The sequence below is a fragment of the Oncorhynchus clarkii genome, chromosome 9 (genome assembly GCF_045791955.1).
Source record: "Oncorhynchus clarkii lewisi isolate Uvic-CL-2024 chromosome 9, UVic_Ocla_1.0, whole genome shotgun sequence".
NCBI lineage: Eukaryota > Metazoa > Chordata > Actinopteri > Salmoniformes > Salmonidae > Oncorhynchus > Oncorhynchus clarkii.
Window position 1 is genome coordinate 16,206,029 of NC_092155.1, and position 19,608 is coordinate 16,225,636.

General features: G+C 38.8%; 2 protein-coding genes across 2 annotated transcripts; one reads left to right on the forward strand and one right to left on the reverse strand.

Annotated features, from left to right (window-relative positions):
• The first annotated feature begins 1,883 nt into the window (after nucleotides 1-1,883).
• Nucleotides 1,884-11,204, forward strand: LOC139415998 (SLAM family member 8-like). The gene is made up of 7 exons (XM_071164226.1): nucleotides 1,884-2,135; nucleotides 6,454-6,750; nucleotides 6,885-7,154; nucleotides 8,301-8,420; nucleotides 8,647-8,678; nucleotides 10,474-10,545; nucleotides 10,701-11,204. Exons 1-7 carry the CDS (start codon nucleotides 2,069-2,071, stop codon nucleotides 10,776-10,778), a joined length of 936 nt encoding a protein of 311 aa, XP_071020327.1. The 5' UTR covers nucleotides 1,884-2,068; the 3' UTR covers nucleotides 10,779-11,204.
• On the reverse strand, nucleotides 11,146-18,152 carry LOC139415999 (CD48 antigen-like). The gene is made up of 6 exons (XM_071164227.1): nucleotides 18,053-18,152; nucleotides 15,351-15,659; nucleotides 14,746-15,018; nucleotides 14,480-14,590; nucleotides 14,272-14,305; nucleotides 11,146-13,958 (listed from the first exon to the last, which is right to left on the reverse strand). The coding sequence occupies exons 1-6, from the start codon at nucleotides 18,099-18,101 to the stop codon at nucleotides 13,880-13,882; spliced, it is 855 nt and encodes a 284-aa protein (XP_071020328.1). The 5' UTR covers nucleotides 18,102-18,152; the 3' UTR covers nucleotides 11,146-13,879.
• Nucleotides 18,153-19,608: the final 1,456 nt, after the last annotated feature.

A 19,608-nucleotide genomic window follows, 5' to 3' on the forward strand; every position in this document is an offset into this window, starting at 1 on the left:
AACTAAAGGGCCTAGCCCGAACCATGAAAAACAGCCCCAACCATTATTCCTCCTCCACCCAACTTTACAGTTGGCACTATGAATTTGGGCAGGAAGCGTTTTTCTTGCATCCGCCAAACCAGAGGGTGAAGACTGATTCATCACTCCAGAGAATATGTTTCCACTGATCCAGCATCCAATGGCAGTAAACTTTACACGATTCCAGATAATGCTTGGCAATGCGCGTGGGGATCTTAGGCTTGTGTGCGGATGCTCTGCCATGGCAACCCATTTCATGAAGCTCCAGATGAAAAGTTATTGTGCTGATGTTGCTTCCAGAGGCAGTTTGGAACTCGATAGTGAGTGTTGCAACCGATGACACGCGATTTTCATGCTTCAGCACTCGGCGGTCCCGTTCTGTGAGGTTATGTGGCCTACCACTTCACGACTGAACCGTTGTTGTTCCTAGACGTTTCCACTTCACAATAACAGCACTTACAGTTGACCTGGGCAGTTTTAGCAGGGCAGAAATCTTTGTAAATGACTTGGAAAGGTGGCATCCTATGACGGTGCCACATTGAAAGTCACTGAGCTCTTCAGTAAGGCAATTCTACTGTTTGGGTATGGCGATTGCATGGTTGTGTGCTTGATTTTATAGACCTGTCAGCAACAGGTGTGGCTGAAACAGTCAAATCCACTCATTTGAAGGGGTGTCCACATATTTTTGTAAATATACTCTAGTGTATTACGTAGTATGAGCAGAAGTACTGTCTTACCCTAATTAGTAAGGAAGTCTGGGGGTTTTCTGGAAGCTGTGCTGCACCATTTTCCCTTAATTTTCCCCACCTGGGCAAGCCCCCTAGCAATTTGAGTTCAACCAATGAGCTTCAGTCCCTTGCCATATGAGTGACATCTAGCAAGAGGTACATCATGCACCCACAGCAGTGTGAGAGAGAGAGCAATCTGCACATATGTGACGTAATACGCAATTTCAAGGACTACTTTTGGCTCATGAGCGATACTTTCACAACTACTTGCTAAAAAGTATACAAGTGTTGGAGAATCTCTTTAAAGATATATACCCATTGAATCTTGAAGAATATAACTTAACTTTAACCTCATGAGCTTAGTTCAACTGCTGTACCCCATCAGCTGAAGACCCATTGAGATTTTCATAATGACTTTTTAGGGAAGGGTGGGCCTGAAAAGGACAGTTTTCTAATGTCATATCCTCTCTGCAGCAGTTCTGATGAGCTGGTCAGTACTGGTACTGTGTATCACTTCCTCTTTACCAAACCAGGAAAAGTGCTGGGGTGGCAACATTTCAGTTTCAACCACATTGCTGACAGCAAAACTCTATAATTGAATGTCTGGCATTACATTGGAATAAAACATAATTAATTATGGAATAATTGGAATAAAACATAATATAATATTATATACTATTATAGATAGACTAGAAGAGAAATGTCAAAAATGTATTTAATTCATTTTAGAATAAGGCTGTAATGTAACTAAATGTGGAAAAGGTCAAGGGGTCTGAATACTTTCTACAGTGTGTCTGTGTGTGTGTGTGTCACGGAGACCACCAGACAGGAAGTGACACAAGATGTTACCTGAAACGTAGAAGGGGACCTTTGTCGGTAAGCTAGGACCCACTTCCTCCCAAAAACACACAAGTTGCTGTGTTTTTCATGTACCTCAGCCACACTGAACAATGAGCATGCAGGAGAACTCATGCAAACCTTCTGCAGGCATACGACACCTACATGAAAATCACACAGACACTGTTCTGATACCATCAGCCTGATCCATACAGTAAAAGACCCCAAACACACCCAATCCTCATGGTCTAACTCTCAAGCTGAGTAAAGGGGTATTTTCAGAGAACGACTATAGAGTGTGACTTCCTTTTTAACTAACATACCGGGAGTATTCTAGAACAGCAGCGCTCATCAAAGGAAATCTCTTCTTTCTCTTCTCTACTCTTCTCAGTGTGTGTTTGTGGGTCTAGCTAGCTACCAGTCAATCCCTTAGAGATAGGTAGGACGTACAGCCAGAGGAAACAGACATACAACTCCTAACAGAAATGTCTGGTGGTCCCCTCTCCTCCTTCTCCAAACAGGGAATACTCCTACTCTCTATCCTCCACTATGGTTAGTATTGTATGGAATCTTTACTTTCTGTTTCTCATGTTTTGTATCAGTAACATTTGCTTGCATGATAAAGTTAGGATTAAACGGTTAACTTCCTTGTTGCTTAACTAACTTTAACCCTTATCCTAACCTTAACCTTTACGCTAAACATTATTTTAAACCTAACCTTAACCTAACCTTAGCAAGCATATGCTTATCAAATGATAGTTTGTTGATAGTTTGACCATCTGTAGATCATCTACAGTGCATTCAGAATGTATTCGGTCTCCTTCCCCTTTTCCACATTTTCTTAAGTTACAGCCTTGTTCTATAATGGAATAAATAAATACAAATGCTCATCAATCTACACACAATACTTCATAATGACAATGCGAAAACAGGGTTTTAGAATTGTAAAAAATTATATTAAATAGTGAAGAAACGGATTCCTTACTTACATACGTATTCAGACCATTTACCATCAGATTCGAAATTGAGCTTGGGTGCATCCTGTTTCCATTGATCATCCTTGAGATGTTTTTACAACTTGATTGGAGTCCACCTGTGGTAAATTAAATTGATTGGACATAATTTGTAAAGGCACACACCTGTCTACATAAGGTCCCACAGTTGTTAGACCAAAAACCAAACCATGAGGTCGAAGGAATTGTCCGTAGAGCTCCGAGACAGGATTGTGTCGAGGCACAGATCTGGGGAAGGGTACCAAAAGTCTGCAGCATTGAAGGTCGCCAAGAACACAGTGGCCTCGATCATTCTTAAATGGAGGAAATTGGAACCACCAAAACTCTTCCTAGAGCTGGCCTTGGTCATGGAGGTGACAAAGAACCACATGGTCATTCTGACAGAGCTCCAGAGTTCCTCCGTGGAGATGGTTGTCCTTCTGGAAGTTACTCCCATCTTTGCAGCATCTCACCAATTAGGCCTTTATGGTAGAGTGGCCAGACAGAAGCCACTCCCCAGTAAAAGGCACATGACAGCCCTCTTGGAGTTTGCCAAAAAAACACCTAAAGGACTCTCAGAGCATGAGAAACAATATTCTCTGTTCTGATGAAATCAAGATTGACATTTTTGGCCTGAATGCCAACCATCACATCTGGAAGAAACGTGGCGCCGTCCCTATGGTGAGGCATGGTGGTGGCAGCATCATGCTGTGGAAATGTTTTTCAGCTGCAAATACTGGGACGCTAGTCAAGATCGAGGGAAAGACGAACAGAGCAAAGTATAAAGAGATCCTTCATGAATACCTGCTCCAAAGTACTCAGGACCTCAGACTGGGGCGAAGGTTCGCCTTCTAATAGGACAATGACCCTAAGCACACAGCCAAGACAATGCAGGAGTGGCTTTGGGACAAGTCTCTGAATGTCCTTGAGTAGCCCAGCCAGAGCCCGGACTTCAACCTGATCGAACATCTCTGGAGAGAACTGGAAATAGCTGTGCAGTGACGCTCCCCATCCAACTGGACAGAACTTAAGAGGATCTGCAGAGAAGACTGGGAGGAAAGCACAAGTACAGGTGTGCCAAGATTGTAGAGTCAAAACCAAGAAGAATCGAGGCTGTAATCGCTGCCAACGGTCCTTCAACAAAGTACTGAGTAAAGGATCTGAATACTTATGTAAATGTGATATTTCAGGGGGGGTTTTATATATACATTTGCACACATTTATTAAAACCTGTTTATGTTTTGTCATTATGGGGTATTGTGTAGATTTGATGAGGGGGAAAACATGTTTTGTTCCATTTTAGAATAACGCTGTAACGTAACAAGTGTGGAAAAAGTAAAGTGGGCTGAATACTTTTCTGAATGCTCTGCATATGGGACTATCCAAATAAAGTCTGTCCAAATGACTCTTAAATTACACTGCAGGACCAGAACAACTGCTGTTATGTCCTACATACTAAAGTTTGCTTCCTTGTAACTGTTTTCTTTAATTCTTACTTACTGAAAGAAAATGTTGTTTAAAGGTTAATAATATATGATTGATTGTAGACAGCCATGTATTTATATGTTGTTTATATGTTGTTACATGTTGTTTATATGTATGTATATGTTGTTTATATGTTGTTACATGTTGTTTATATGTTGTTACATGTTGTTTATATGTTGTTACATGTTGTTTATATGTTGTTACATGTTGTTTATACGTTGTTACATGTTGTTTATATGTTGTTTATATGTTGTTACATGTTGTTTATATGTATGTATATGTTGTTTATATGTTGTTACATGTTGTTTATATGTTGTTACATGTTGTTTATATGTTGTTACATGTTGTTTATATGTTGTTACATGTTGTTTATATGTTGTTACATGTTGTTTATACGTTGTTACATGTTGTTTATATGTTGTTTATACGTTGTTACATGTTGTTTATATGTTGTTACATGTTGTTTATATGTTGTTACATGTTGTTTATACATTGTTACATGTTGTTTATACGTTGTTACATGTTGTTTATATGTTGTTACATGTTGTTTATACGTATGTATATGTTGTTTATATGTTGTTACATGTTGTTTAGACGTTGTTACATGTTGTTTATATGTTGTTACATGTTGTTTATATGTTGTTACATGTTGTTTATATGTATGTATATGTTGTTTATATGTTGTTACATGTTGTTTATATGTATGTATATGTTGTTTATATGTTGTTACATGTTGTTTATATGTATGTATATGTTGTTACATGTTGTTTATATGTATGTATATGTTGCCCATGCAGTGTATGATGCATTTCTGGTGCATAATTACACTGTAAACACATGATGTAATAATATTAATCGTTCAAATAATAATAACAATTATAATAATAGTAATAATAATAATACATGGTATTTATATAGTGCCTTTCAAGGATCCAAAGTCTCTTACATGTGATGGTTGCATATCCACATAAACTCAGAACTCAAAACTCAAAAATGAAACGTCCTCTCACTGTCAACTGTGTTTATTTTCAGCAAACTTAACATGTGTAAATATTTGTATGAACATAGCAAGTTTCAACAACTGAGACATAAACTGAAGAAGTTCACACAGACATGTGACTAACAGAAATTGAATAATGTGTCCCTGAACAAAGGGGGGGGGGGGGGGGGGGGGTCAAAATCCATAGTAACAGTCAGTATCTGGTGTGGCCAATAGCTGCATTAAATACTGCAGTGCATCTCCTCCTCATGGAGATTGTGCATCCGATTTGCCCGTTCTTGCTGTGAGATGTTACCCCACTCTTCCACAATGGCACCTGCAAGTTCCCAGACATTTCTGAGGGGAATGGCCCTAGCCCTCACACTCCGATCCAACAGGTCCCAGACGTGCTCAATGGGATTGGCTCTTCGCTGGCCATGGCAGAACACTGAAATTCCTGTCTTGCAGGAAATCACGCACAGAACGAGCAGTATGGCTGGTGGCATTGTCATGCTGGAGGGTCATGTCAGGATGAGCCTGCAGGAAGGGTACCACATGAGGGAGGAGGATGTCTTCCTTGTAATGCAGAGCGTTGAGAATGCCTGCAATGACAACAAGCTCAGTCTGATGATGCTGTGTCACACTGCCCCAGACCATGACGGACCCTCCACCTCCAAATCGATCCCGCTCCAGAGTACAGGCCTCGGTGTAGCGCTCATTCCTTCAACGATATAAGCAAATCCGCACATTCACGCAGATGAGCAGGGACCCTGGGCATCTTTCTTTTGGTGTTTTTCAGAGTGAATTGAAAGGCCTCTTTAGTGCCCTATGTTTTCATAACTGTGACCTTAATTGCCTACCATCTGTAAGTGTCTTAACAACCGTTCCACAGGTGCATGTTCATTAATTGTGTATGGATCATTGAACAAGCATGAGAAACAGTGTTTAAAGATCTGTAAAGTTATTTGGATTTTTACTAATTATCTTTGAAAGACAGGGTCCTGAAAAAGGGAAGTTTATTTTTATGCTGAGTTCAGTTTGTACGTGAGCAAAGGAGCATATATTGATAAAGATCCATCCCCCACTTCTCTTTTCCTGTAATCTCATCGTGTTCTGCTGAATGTGGGGGAGGAGTGGACTTGAATAAAGTAAAGTATGAAACCCATTAAATAATGAAATCCATTATTATCTATTTGGGGATGGGGTAAGACTTTACATTGCAGTCTATTATTGTGTTATTATTTGTGTAGGCACACTGTAGGTACACTGTGTACAGTGTAACATGAGTAATTACAATACTTTCTACACTCTACTTTCATTAACAATAATTACACAGTAATAAGAGCCCTGTAGTGTAAAGTGTGTAACCATTGATCAATGTCAGAATGTCATGTTGTGTATTTGTGTGTTTCAGGTGTGGGTATTTCTCTGTTCAACAAAGCAGTGGGGGACTCAGTGGAGCTGCCCTCAGGCTTAGAAAGGGAAGGTATCAAGTCAGTGGAGTGGAAGTATAAAAAAATGGTCATTGTAGAATTTGATGGGAACATTTCCTTACCAAGATCACAGTTTAAGGGGAGACTAGAGATGAACGATAGTAACTTCAGTTTAATAATAAGAGAACTGACACTGCAAGACTCAGGGGAATTTCTAGTTTCTGCCGCATCAAACAAAGGACAGATTCCAACCAAGACCATCCATCTTCAAGTCCATGGTAGGCTGCTTTGTGTTTTTTCAAGGTTTTATCTTGTATAGTCTTTCTCCTGGAGGTATGGTCCATTTAGAATGATTATCTCTCTCTCTCTCTTTGTTTCTCTCTCTGTTTCTCTGCTTCTATCTGTCTCTCAGAGCCTATATCCAAGGTGGTGATCCAGAAGGAGATCAAGCTATTGGCCAACCAGTCCTGTTCAGTGTGGCTGCTGTGCAACGTGTCAGTCGGCTCCAACCTCTCCTACACCTGGGAGAGAGGGAATGAGACGTACAGGGACGACGAGCAGATACACTTCTCTCTGTCACCAGCAGACGGAGACATCAGTGTAACCTGCACTGCCTCCAACTCAGTCAGTGAGAAATCTGCCTCGGCAACAGTAAAGTGTAGTAATGACACAACCACCCCAGGTAACTAAATATCATAATAATGACATTGGGTAGATGTAATATACAGTATTATGTAGAACTTGTGATGACATTGAGTAGATATAATATTCAATATTGTGTAGAACTTGTGATGACATTGGGTAGATACAATATACAGTATTATGTAATACATGTGATAACATTGGATAGACATAATATACAGTATTATGTAATACATGTGATAACATTGGATAGACATAATATACAGTATTATGTAATACATGTGAGGACATTGGGTAGATAGAATATACAGTATTATGTAATACATTTGAGGACATTGGGTATATACAATATACAGTATTATGTAATATATGTGATAACATTGGATAGACATAATATACAGTATTATGTAATACATGTGAGGACATTGGGTAGATGTAATATACAGTATTATGTAATACATGTGAGGACATTGGGTAGATAGAATATACAGTATTATGTAATACATTTGAGGACATTGGGTAGATACAATATACAGTATTATGTAATATATGTGATAACATTGGATAGACATAATATACAGTATTATGTAATACATGTGAGGACATTGGGTAGATGTAATATACAGTATTATGTAATACATGTGATGACATTGGGTAGATAATATATACAGTATTATGTAATACATGTGATGACATTGGGTAGATATAATATACAGTATTATGTAATACATGTGAGGACATTGGGTAGATGTAATTTGGAACTTTAGCATATTGCATAGTCTAATCCAGTAGTTCCCAGCTCCAGTCCTCCAGTACCCCCAACAGTACACATTTTTATTGAAGCTCCGGTGACAAGCTCACATGATTCTACTTGTCATTAATCTTCAGGCCCTCAATTAGTTAATTAAGGAATCATTTGTCTGGTGCTACAACATAAAATGTGTGCTGTTGGGTGTACTAGAGGACTGGAGTTAGGAATCACAGGTTCAGTGTTAATCCTGGTCCTGGGGACCCAAATTGGTGCACATTTAGGTTAATGCCATAACACTACAGGGGTGATTCCACTAAGGTATGATGATGAATTGATTAGTGGAATCATGTCTAGGGCAAGAAATGAAACGTGGACCCCTTTGGGTCTCCATGAGCAGGTTTCAGAAACACCAGTCTAATCACATCTGTGTTATAGAGTATGATACATGGATGGAGTGGTATAGGATCTACATCGTGGTACCAGTAGGCGTCACTGTGTTGCTGATCCTCACTGTAGCTGTGGCAGTGTATTACTGCAGGGGGCGCTGTAACACGGGTATGTACAGCATAGGGGTCTCATCCTTACTTAAAGTGACATTTAAGGCTCTATAATTATTCTTAGTATCCCTTAACCCAAAATGTTGGCCTTATGAATATTATGGATATCAGAAAAAGAGTGTGGAACCTCATAAGTGTGTAATTTATTCATTCTTGGGTATGTTTGTAGATATCCGGTTTGGTATCTATCTGATTGTTTGATATATTGTTCTTGTCATACACAGCTGATCTAACTGACGACACAAGAATGAAAGATGTGAGTATGCATTGCCATTATTATGTATCTTAATGTGTCTAAGCCCATGTGGGTCGTTCCACCCACGGTTGCAAAGGGAGGGAATATTGCTGGAAACTTTCGAAGTTTACCAGTAAACTACCAGAATTTTGGTAACTTTCAAGGTTTTTATGTAATTGATGTAACTAGTGCCCCTTTTGGGTATTTTAGATTTTCACAGGTGTCTACAATTATCTCTGGCCCCCTGTGTGGCCTTATTACATGTAAAATATATTAAATGATTAAATAAGATGATTTTAAAATACAAAAATCGAATCACAAAGCTGTAAAAATGTATCTGAAATATAACATTGATGTTAAATATGAGGGTTTCAGCATGAAATATCCTTTATAAGTGAGGAGTGAATATTTAATTAATAACAGAACAACGTAAATGCAGACACAGGAAGAAACTGAGGAAGTGACAGACATAGGGGAGGCAATCAATAAGTAATCAAGTCCAGTGGAGTCCCATGAAACACTGACGCGAGTAACGATGGTGACAGGTGTGCGTAATGATGGGCCGCCTGGCACCCTCGAGCACCAGAGAGGGGGAGCTGGAGCAGGCGTGACATTATACAGTATATATAAAAAAAGAATACTATATGTAATATATATTTTTTAAAGTTATTCAAATATAAATTACCAAATTTACCATAGATTGCCATATATTTTCTGTTGACTACCAAAATTACTGAAGATTCAGAAAACTTTGGTAAATTACCGGTAGTTTTGTAACCCTAGTTCTCCCAATTCAGTGCCTTTTGAGAAAGTGTATCTTGGTCAAAAGAAAGTTGTAGATTTCACAAATTTTTTACATTCTGTCATAAAAAGCAGGTTCAACTCCCTGAAAACACGTTTTCCAATCTCAAGAGATATTTTTTAAAATAAATACCATAGTAAGTGCATATTAAGTGTGTTTCCTCCAACACATTGTTGCAGCTGGCTTCCGGGTTAAGCGAGCAGTGTGTCAAGAAGCAGTGAAGCTTGGCAGGGTCGTGTTTGGAGGACGCATGGCTCTCGACCTTCGTTTCTCTAGAGTCCGTATGGGGGTTGCAGCAATGAAACAAGACGGTAGCTAACAATTGGATATCACGAAAAAGGGGGTAAAAGTTTTAAAAAATAAAACATCTTCCTAGAAGGCACAGGTGCACGAAGGGACATGTCAAAATGTTGCATTTTGCCACTTTAGCAAATTTGTATTCATATAAAAATGCAGATTTATGGAATTCTCCACGTAGTCTAAAGGGTACTTCATGTAATATCACAGCCTTTTAAAATTACAATTTACAATTTCTACATAAAATATTATTGGGATGTTCCTCTGGATTATACAGTTGAAGTCGGAAGTCGGAGTCATTAAAACTGGTTTTTCAACCACTCCACAAATTTCTTGTTAACAAATTATAGTTTTGGCAAGACGGTTAGGACATCTACTTTGTACATGACACAAGTAATTCTTCCAACAATTGTTTACAGACAGATTATTTCACTTATAATTCATTGTATCACAATTCCAGTGGGTCAGAAGTTTACATACACTAAGTTGACTAAGGTGTATGCAAACTTCCGACTTCAACTGTATGTATCAACTGGTAACTCTGGAGACTCTGATGTGCAGGCACTCTTTCGTGGAACGACCCATGTTTGTGTACTGTATTACACTATACTGTGTACTGTAATTGCTGATTGCTTTTTAGCAGTATTTTTGTGTTTTTGTGCGATGTTCATCCATTTTGTTTATTGGTTTAAGTACCTTTTTCTGTTTTTATTCCAGACAAGAACAAACAGTCAGGTAATGTCCATCTATGAGACCGTAGAAGATCTGGCTGTCCCAATTCTGAACATGGTGAGAGCGAGACATGAATGGTCATACCTGATATCTTTGAACATAAATCAAATAAAACAGTCTCTGTGTGAAAGGGAGACTATGTAGTCTACTTGGAAAGTGCCTACATTTCATAATGCTGAAACAGTTTGTTCTTGGTCGCTTTTAACATTTAGCCGCAGACTCTATATGACAAGATCACATTTGGACGCCAGCCAGAAGACCCCTCTTCTTCCTACCAGGAAGTACTGTGAGCTGAACAGGATGTGGTCATAAGCTGGGCTTCTATAGATATAGAACCCTCTGCATCTTCTGCATCCTACATGTGTACCTTCTGTAATAGATGTTACAGTTTCATTTCATCACAACCTGCATATTTCTGTTTTTATTTTCTTACTTGTTCAGAACTGCAACCTTCATCTGTTCATGGTCATTGTGTGGTACAACTTATTATTTTTATATTATTTTCAAGATAGTCAGTGTTACATAACTTTTTGTTAGGTTCTATTGCATTCTATTGTTGCATTAACTGTTTATATTTGTGTAATAACGACTAATGGCAATTCAAAACTATATTCTTAAAGATTGCCGGTGTTTCTGTTTGGAAACAAGTTATTTGTATTTGTATTTATTGTAGTTTAGATGTGTCTATTGTACAGTAAAATGTTTTACATTCCACAGACATGCTTTGTAGAAATCACATAGGCCACATTCACATCAATTCGTCATATACTCACTAACTATTGTTGTTGTTGTGTGAAATCAGACAATGAATAGACCTTATTAATACAATAATACCGTCTTTACATATTGAGAAAAGGGAGAGAACATCCTAATAAATACAACGATTTGTAGAAATCATAACGCATAGATCATATACTGATTCACAGTAAAGAAAAAATTGCAGTATTTGAGAAAGGCTACCTTCAAGTGATAGAACAACATTAATTACAACAGAAATCAAAATATATTTTCAGGTGTGTGAATAATAATAATAATAATAATAATATATGTATTATATACAGCACTTCCATTTAAGAACCTCAAAGTCACTGTAAAAAACTGATTGGCTTCAACAGCTTCAGATGATAAGGCATTGAGGTAGTATGGGTAGGCAGTAGCTTAAGTGGGGGAGCATACAGTGGCTTGCGAAAGGATTCACCCCCTTGGCATTTTTCCTATTTTGTTGCCTTACAGCCTGGAATTAAAATAGATTTTTGGGGGGGTTTGTATCATTTGATTTACACAACATGCCTACCACTTTGAGTATGCAAAATATTTTTTATTGAGAAACAAAAAAATAGAAAACTTGAGCGTGCATAACTATTCACCCCCCCCCCCCCCCCCCCCCCCCCCCCAATACTTTGTAGAGCCACCTTTTGCAGCAAGTCTCTTGGGGTATGTCTCTATAAGCTTGGCACATCTAGCCACTGGGATTTTTGCCCATTCTTTAAGGAAAAACTGCACCAGCTCCTTCAAGTTGGATGGGTTCCGCTGGTGTACAACAATCTTTAAGTCATACCACAGATTCTCAATTGGATTGAGGTCTGGGCTTTGACTAGGCCATTCCAAGACATTAAAATGCTTCCCCTTACACCACTCAAGTGTGGCTTTAGCATTGTGCTTAGGGTCATTGTCCTGCTGGAAGGTGAACCTCCGTCCCAGTCTCAAATCTCTGGAACACTGAAACAGGTTTCCCTCAAGAATTTCCCTGTACTTTGCACCATCCATCATTCCTTCAATTCTGACCAGTTTCCAGTCCCTGCCGATGAAAAACATCCCCACAGCATGATTCTGCCACCACCATGCTTCACACACCAAAAATCTCAATTTTAGTCCCATCTGACCAGAGTACCTTCTTCCATATGTTTGGGGAGTCTCCCCTTTTTGGAGTTTGTGCTACAGGATGCACATTTCTGTTTGAAAAAGCTAGCCTTTGCTTTCCTGATTAATGTCATCCTTGCCTGGTCTGTGAGTTTTGGTGGGTGGTACTCTCTGGCAAGGTTATTGTGATGGCATATTCTTTCCATTTTTTAATAATGGATTTAATGGTGCTCCGCGGGATGTTCAAATTTTCTGATATTTTTTTATAACCCAACCCTGATCTGTACTTCTCCACAACTTGTCTCTGACCTGTTTGGAGAGCTCCTTGGTCTTCATGGTGTCGCTTGCTTGGTCGTGCCCCTTGCTTAGTGGTGTTGCAGACTCTGGGGCCTTTCAGAACAGGTGTTTTGTTTATTTTTATAAATGTTTTATTTATTTCACCTTTATTTAACCAGGTAGGCCAGTTGAGAACAAGTTCTCATTTACAACTGAGACCTGGCCAAGATAAAGCAAAACAGTGTGACAGAAACAACACAGAATTCCACATGGAATAAACAAATGTACAGTCAATAACACAATAGTGTGCAAATGAAGTAAGATTAGGGAGGTGAGACAATATATAGGCCACAGTGGCAAAATAATTACAATTTAGCAATTAAACACTGGAGTGATAGATGAGTAGAAGATGAATGTGCAAGTAGAAATACTGATGTACAAAGGAGCAACAACGAAAAAATAACAATATGGGGATGAGGTAGTTGGGTGGGCTATTTACAGATGGGCTATGTACAGGTGCAATGATCTGTAAGCTGCTATGACAGCTGATGCTTAAAGTAAGTGAGGGAGATATGAGTCTCCAACTTCAGGGAGTTTTGCAATTTGTTCCAGTCATTGGCAGCAGAGAACTGGAAGGAAAGGCGGCCAAAGCAGGAGTTGGCTTTGAGGGTGACCAGTGAAATATACCTGCTGGAGCGTGTGCTACAGGTGGGTGCTGCTATTGTGACCAGTGAGCTGAGATAAGGCGGGGATTTACCTAGCAAAGACGTATAGATAATCTGGAGCCAGCCGTAGAAAATTGCTTCTTGAAATTCTCGGTTATCGTAGATTTATCGGTGGTGACAGTGTTTGTTAGCCTCAGTGCAGTGGGCAGCAGGGAGGAGGCGCTCTTATTCTCCATGGACTTTACAGTGTCCCAGAACTTTTTGGAGTTTATGCTACAGGATGCAAAAAAAAGTCTGAAAAAGCTAGCCTTTGCTTTCCTAACTGCCTGTGCATATTGGTTCCTAACTTTCCTGAAAAGTTGCATATACTGAGATCATGTGACAGTTCAAATCCTCTCTATAGGTAGGCTGGAGTTTTGGTTTGACGGCTACGATGTTCAACTCCTCTCTATAGGTAGGCTGGAGTTTTGGTTTGACGGCTCCGATGTTCAACTCCTCTCTATGGGTAGGCTGGAGTTTTGGTTTGACAGCTCCTATGTTCAACTCCTCTCTATAGGTAGGCTGGAGTTTTGGTTTGACAGCTCCGATGTTCAACTCCTCTCTATAGGTAGGCTGGAGTTTTTTTCAACTCCCGAAAGTGTAGGACACAACTTGTTGATGCTTCGACTCCTGTAAAAATGCCCAAAAATATACATGTGATGTACATACCCACTGGTGAAACACTGGTTGAATCAACATTGTTTCCATGTCAATTCAACCAAAACAATATGTTTGAGGAGATTGAATCAACGTGGAAAAGTGATTGTATTTGCAAAAAATCATCAATGTAAGGGCATTTCATCTTTTTTTTCACCTAATTTTTCACCTAAATGCAATAGCATGCAGATTTTTGGGGGTTGATTTCATGTTGAATTCACAATAGTTGACAACTGATTGATGTCTGTGCCCAGTGTGAAGTAGATTCTAAAGAAAAGCGACTTACTTGTTGAACCTGATTGATAAGCATGTGAGGGACTCTATGATAGACATAAAACAAGGCAGTCAGTGATATCTTCTATTTTGCACCTAGTACACAAAAGATTGGGTCTGCATTTCAGCTTGAATTTAAATTAAGGGAGCATATATTTATACACAAGGCACTGTGAAATTTGATAGAAATTCAAATGTGTTGTCATTCAATTCCCACTCACCTCTGAAAATATATGTTAAAAGACATCCGAACAGAAATCCTAAGAGCAATTTTATGATCCCGGGGACGCGGTTCTCCCCCTCCACCACCATGTCAGGCTTTGGCTGTTCATCTGAAGACGTAGGGAAAGAAAAAAATAGTATGGTAGCAAGGTAAGAACACAAATAAGGACTCAGATTCCTCGCCCAAAGATTGATGAATACACCAGTTTTTCCTGGTCAGGTCATGTGTTACTGAAATATATACTGGCCCTAGAAATGACTGTACCTTGGCATATCTCCCTCACAACCTTAGAGGCGTTAGTGAGCCCGTTGCTGGCAGTACAGATGAAGATTACATTTCTGTTGGGGCTGTAAGACGCCCAGACAACAGAGACGTTGGCGTTGGGACTCCCCCTCCAGAAGGAGCCGTCAAACGAAGCTTCTGGCTCCCAAGAAAATCTGGTGTCCTTCACCGAAGAGGAGCACCGAAGAGCCATCACACAGTGTCCGTCCTTCAGAACGCTGAAGACCTTTTGAACACTAGGCTCAACGAGACGCTCTGGACATTTGAAGAGAAACAAAGGAAGGTCTTGTAAATAGATAACACATTTTACATTAGAAAAAAATGCAATGAAATTTGAATTAAGTAGAGATAAAAATGAACACTGAAAATATTTTAAAGAATAGTTTTGCCTATAATAGGCTAGCAAACTAGTGAAATGTACAAAACGTGAAATTCCCAAACTCTGGAGGGTGATTTATGCCCAACGAGTTACATTTTTGGGGACTCTTGACATTTTGGGCTCACTTTGCGCCCCTTGAGGCAAATCTTGTATAGATCTTACAGAGTGCTCCTTTAAAACAGGGCACAGTTGTGACTGAGACTCTTACCTGTCACAGTGAGCGGTACCTTACTGATCTGCTGCTCCCCCTGACTGTGTGTGAGGAGAACAGAGTAAACCAGTTCATCCCCTCTCTGAACATCTCTGATCTCCAAGTCGCCAGACGAGGTGTTGAGACTCAGTCGACTCTTAAACTTCCCGAGCCATTCTGTGTTGCTATTTCTGCTCCTGAATGTTGCGATCCAGGTGTCGTTGTTGTATATGGACCACGTTATCTTGGTGATGTGCCAGGATGGATTGGCTCCAGAGGATAAGGTGACAGACTCTCCCAGGTAGCCAATGGTATCTCCCATCACCACTGAAACATAACAATCAATCTGTTACTGTAATAAAATGTCTGTTCTGATGGTGATGTTTACAGGAATAACTAGATGAAACACATCATTTATATAATAGTAATATAACAGTATATGTTTCTCTTTGGATATAAAATAATCATCATCATCAATATTCTGATGGTATCAACATAAATTACTATATACATTATTAGCTAAATTAATTATTATTCAGCAGAAAAAACTGCAAAGCAGGTTGTATGATAACTGTAAATGAATTGAAACAGGAATAGTATAGATTTAGGACACATATGACATCATTCACATGACCATGTTTTTTAAATCTGGAACTTTCTCTGAGTTTCCTTTTTCTGTTTCGATCATGTGGTGAGACTTTCGCCATACATATCAAATGGAGGATTTGGCATCTCAACCTTAAACACATTGTATCAGAGCTAGAACAATGTTGTCAAGACACAGAACTCTGTGGCCTTTTGAAAGAAACAGGAAACACATTTTTCCAAATGTATTTGCCTTCTCAAAACCTAAATGCATTCACCCACACTATATTATACTTCAAAATTGCAAATACATTCATCAAAAGAACACGACTTCCTGCAACAGGATGAACACAACCATACTTATCTCTCGAGTCCAAGCAGACAAAACAGTAGGTTTTAAAAATCCCATTAGATCAATACATTTTTTCTGCAGTCACTAAATCATGATGTTCAAAATTGGAAGTATAACTATTCAAAGGTGCAACATTATGGGAAATGTCTCTCCATTTTATGCATAGATCACCAAACAATGTCATACACATCAAATCAAATGTTATTACTGATTTTTTTTTGAGTATTAAAATAAGAACATTGTGTGCAGGATTCATTCATCGGTATCATCACAATTCAATTCCATGTTTTCAAAACAAAGGCTGGTTTTCTCATAGTTTTGTAGACTTTCCATTGGCATATGGAAACACAATAGAAATAGAATAGAAATAGAATTAGAAAGGTGAATAGAATGGAGCAACACAACTGAATCTTTAGGCCTCAATCCAGACCAAAGCAAAGCTCTATAATAGAAGGTCACAATGTTGGAGATGATGACTTAGGTGAAACCCACAGTTACATATAGGAAACCCAACTCTCTTTTGTTACCTCTTTTGTTAACTAGGCAAGTCAGTTAAGAACAAATTCTTATTTTCAATGACAGTGGGTTAACTGCCTGTTCAGGGGCAGAATGACAGCTTTGTACCTTGTCAACTCTGTGATTTGAACTTGAAACCTTTCGGTTACTAGTCCACCGCTCTAACCACTAGGCTACCCTGCTGCCCCATCTCTTGTCTAGATCTTTCCATATATTGTACATGGTTTGACACTGATGGAATGATTTACAATTCCATGCAGTAATATTTATTTACTGATTGTCGGGAACAGTGAATAAAAGTGCACACATTTCTCTTCTGATGAACACAATGTGTTTATGTTCTGTGATCCAAACACTTAGCAGTGAATTGTGTTTTCAGTTATGACATTCGTATTTAATATTTTGGAAAAGGTGGTATGCAAGTCAGGGACAAAGTCAAGAAACTGATCAGAAGTTCTATACATGTATTTGATCAGTTGATCATTGCTGTTCTGCTATAGATACAGTACGTTAAACGCGATTGAGAAAAACTATAATACTAGATGTGATATGGACAGAGGAAAGTTGACTGTATACCTTGATGTTAGCTACACACCATCAGTGATGGAAAAAGTACCCAGTTGTCACACTTCACCAAAAGTGAATATACCTTAATAGAAAATGACTCAAGTAAAAGTGAATGTCACCCAGTTAAATTCTACTTGAGTAAAAGTCTAAAAGTATTTGGTTTTAAATATTCTCTTAATAAGTGTGTGAATTGGAATAATGTTCTGTCCTGCTAAGCATTTGAAATGTAATAGTACCTTTGGGTGTCAGGGAAAATGTATGGAGTAAAAATGATTTCATTTTCATTAGGAATGTAGTGGAGTAAAAGTTGAAGTTGTCGAAAATATAAATAGTAAAGTACAATACCGATACCCCCCAAAACTACTTAAGTAGTACTTTAAAGTATTTGTACTTAATGAAGTGTTTTACACCACTGCACACCATTAGATTTCTTAAAGTGAAAAGGTGACATCATGGTAAGTGCCCTCGTCAGGGTTTGAGGTCAATCCCATTTAAATGTAGGAGATCATTTGAAAGTCCAATTCAAAGATTTTCTTTAAATTCCAGTAATTTAATTTCAATTGACATCCTAGATTGAAATGGAATTCACCTCAATCCTGCCTCTTGTAGCTAATTTCTGAAAGATGACAGACAATATCAACAACAACAAACATTTATCAACACTACCAAGCCAAATGGAAAAGTACAGTAAGCAGCCTACCTGATAAGACTGTTAGGAGAGAGAGAACTAAAAGTTCTACACGTATCATCTTCAACAGCACTTTTAAAATGGACCCTGTTCGTCTCTGACATAGCGTCTTACTTATAGCGTCAACTTCCTCTTTCTGCTATTTACAGTGCCTCCAGAAAGTGTTCACACCTCTTTACTTTTCCACATTTTGTTGTGTTACAGCCTGAATTTAAAATGGATTCAATTGACATTTTGTGTCACTGATCAACACACAATAGCCCATCATGTTAAAGTGTTTTTTTTTTTTGGAGTTGCTTTAAAAGATGATATTGAATGGTCTAGTACATTTCTTGTTGTTGCCTAAATCGGCTTTGAAAATCTATGTCAAGACTTAAAAATGTCTAGCAATAATCAAAAAATCAACTTGAAATAGCTTGACGAATTTAAAAAAGAATAATGGGAAAATATTGTACATTTCAACTGTGCAAAGCTTTAGAGACTAATCCCAAAACACTCACAGCTGTAATCGCCGGCAAAGGTGCTTCTACAAAGTATTGACTCAGGGGTGTGAATACTTACTGTATGTAAATTAGATACTTATGTATTTAATGTTTTATACATTTGCCAAAACATCTAAAAACATGACTTTGTCATTATGGGGAATTGTGTGCAAGCCAAAAAAAGTAGCGCACACAGTTCTTTGTGAATAAATTATTCCTTAGCATGAACTCGAACTATGAAAATAATTATCAATATCATCCCAATACGAGGCTAGCAGAAACAAAAAGAGGCTCATTTGAGAACTATTCTAGGGCACGTGTTATAAGCCTATCAGGCGTATAACAGAAACGTCCCTCTCCCACCCCCCCCCCCCCCCCCCCCCCCCCCCCCCCCCCCCCCCCCCCCCCTTTCACAGTAGTTAACCACAGTCATTTTCTGTTAAACTTGCACCTGCAAAATGTTCAGTGGAGGAAAAAGTACACAATTGTCCTACTTGAGTAACAGTAAAGATACCTTGATTGAAAATGGCTCAAGTAAAAGTCACCCAGTAAAATACTACTTGAATTAAAGTCTAAAAGTATTTTGGTTGAGTATCAAGGAAGGAAAAAATACAGATACCCCCAAAAACGACTTACTGTAAGTGGTATTTAAAAATACTTTTACTTAAGTACTTTACACCACTGAAAATGTTCACAGAGAGGTGATGACGGCCCAGTGGAGCAGTTGATACACTATTGAAGACCATTTATGTATTAATATTAGCAGAATTGAGAAGTGTTTGAGTAGAGGAAGTAAGTATCTTCTGCATGACCGGCGTAACACTTCTCGTTTCCACCCCTTTTTCCACAGAACTGACTGACATTTAAACAGCAAATTAATCATGCCCCCACACACCCCCACGCAGAGCTTCCATGACAATGTGGTCTGTAGGGTCTCTCTGCTGACGTGAAACTTCCCTCCTGTTCCAAACAATGTTGAGGTCAACTCTGCTCTCACTAAGAATATAAAATACATTGTGATAGAGCGCGAAAGAGCGAGAGGGAGAGAGAAAGACAGTCAGACAGAGAGAAACAGGCAGAGAAAGA

Bases quoted from the DNA above. Each gene is read 5' to 3' on its own strand.
- LOC139415998 (XM_071164226.1), top strand. From the start codon at position 2,069: ATGTCTGGTGGTCCCCTCTCCTCCTTCTCCAAACAGGGAATACTCCTA. The intron at 6,751-6,884 runs GTAGGCTGCTTT...TCTGTCTCTCAG, and splicing joins CATCCATCTTCAAGTCCATG to AGCCTATATCCAAGGTGGTG. The intron at 8,421-8,646 runs GTATGTACAGCA...TGTCATACACAG, and splicing joins CAGGGGGCGCTGTAACACGG to CTGATCTAACTGACGACACA.
- LOC139415999 (XM_071164227.1), bottom strand. From the start codon at position 18,101: ATGATACGTGTAGAACTTTTAGTTCTCTCTCTCCTAACAGTCTTATCA. The intron at 15,660-18,052 runs GTAGGCTGCTTA...GTTATGTTTCAG, and splicing joins TCTCCTAACAGTCTTATCAG to TGGTGATGGGAGATACCATT. The intron at 13,959-14,271 runs GTAAGTCGCTTT...GCATTTTTACAG, and splicing joins TTATCAATCAGGTTCAACAA to GAGTCGAAGCATCAACAAGT.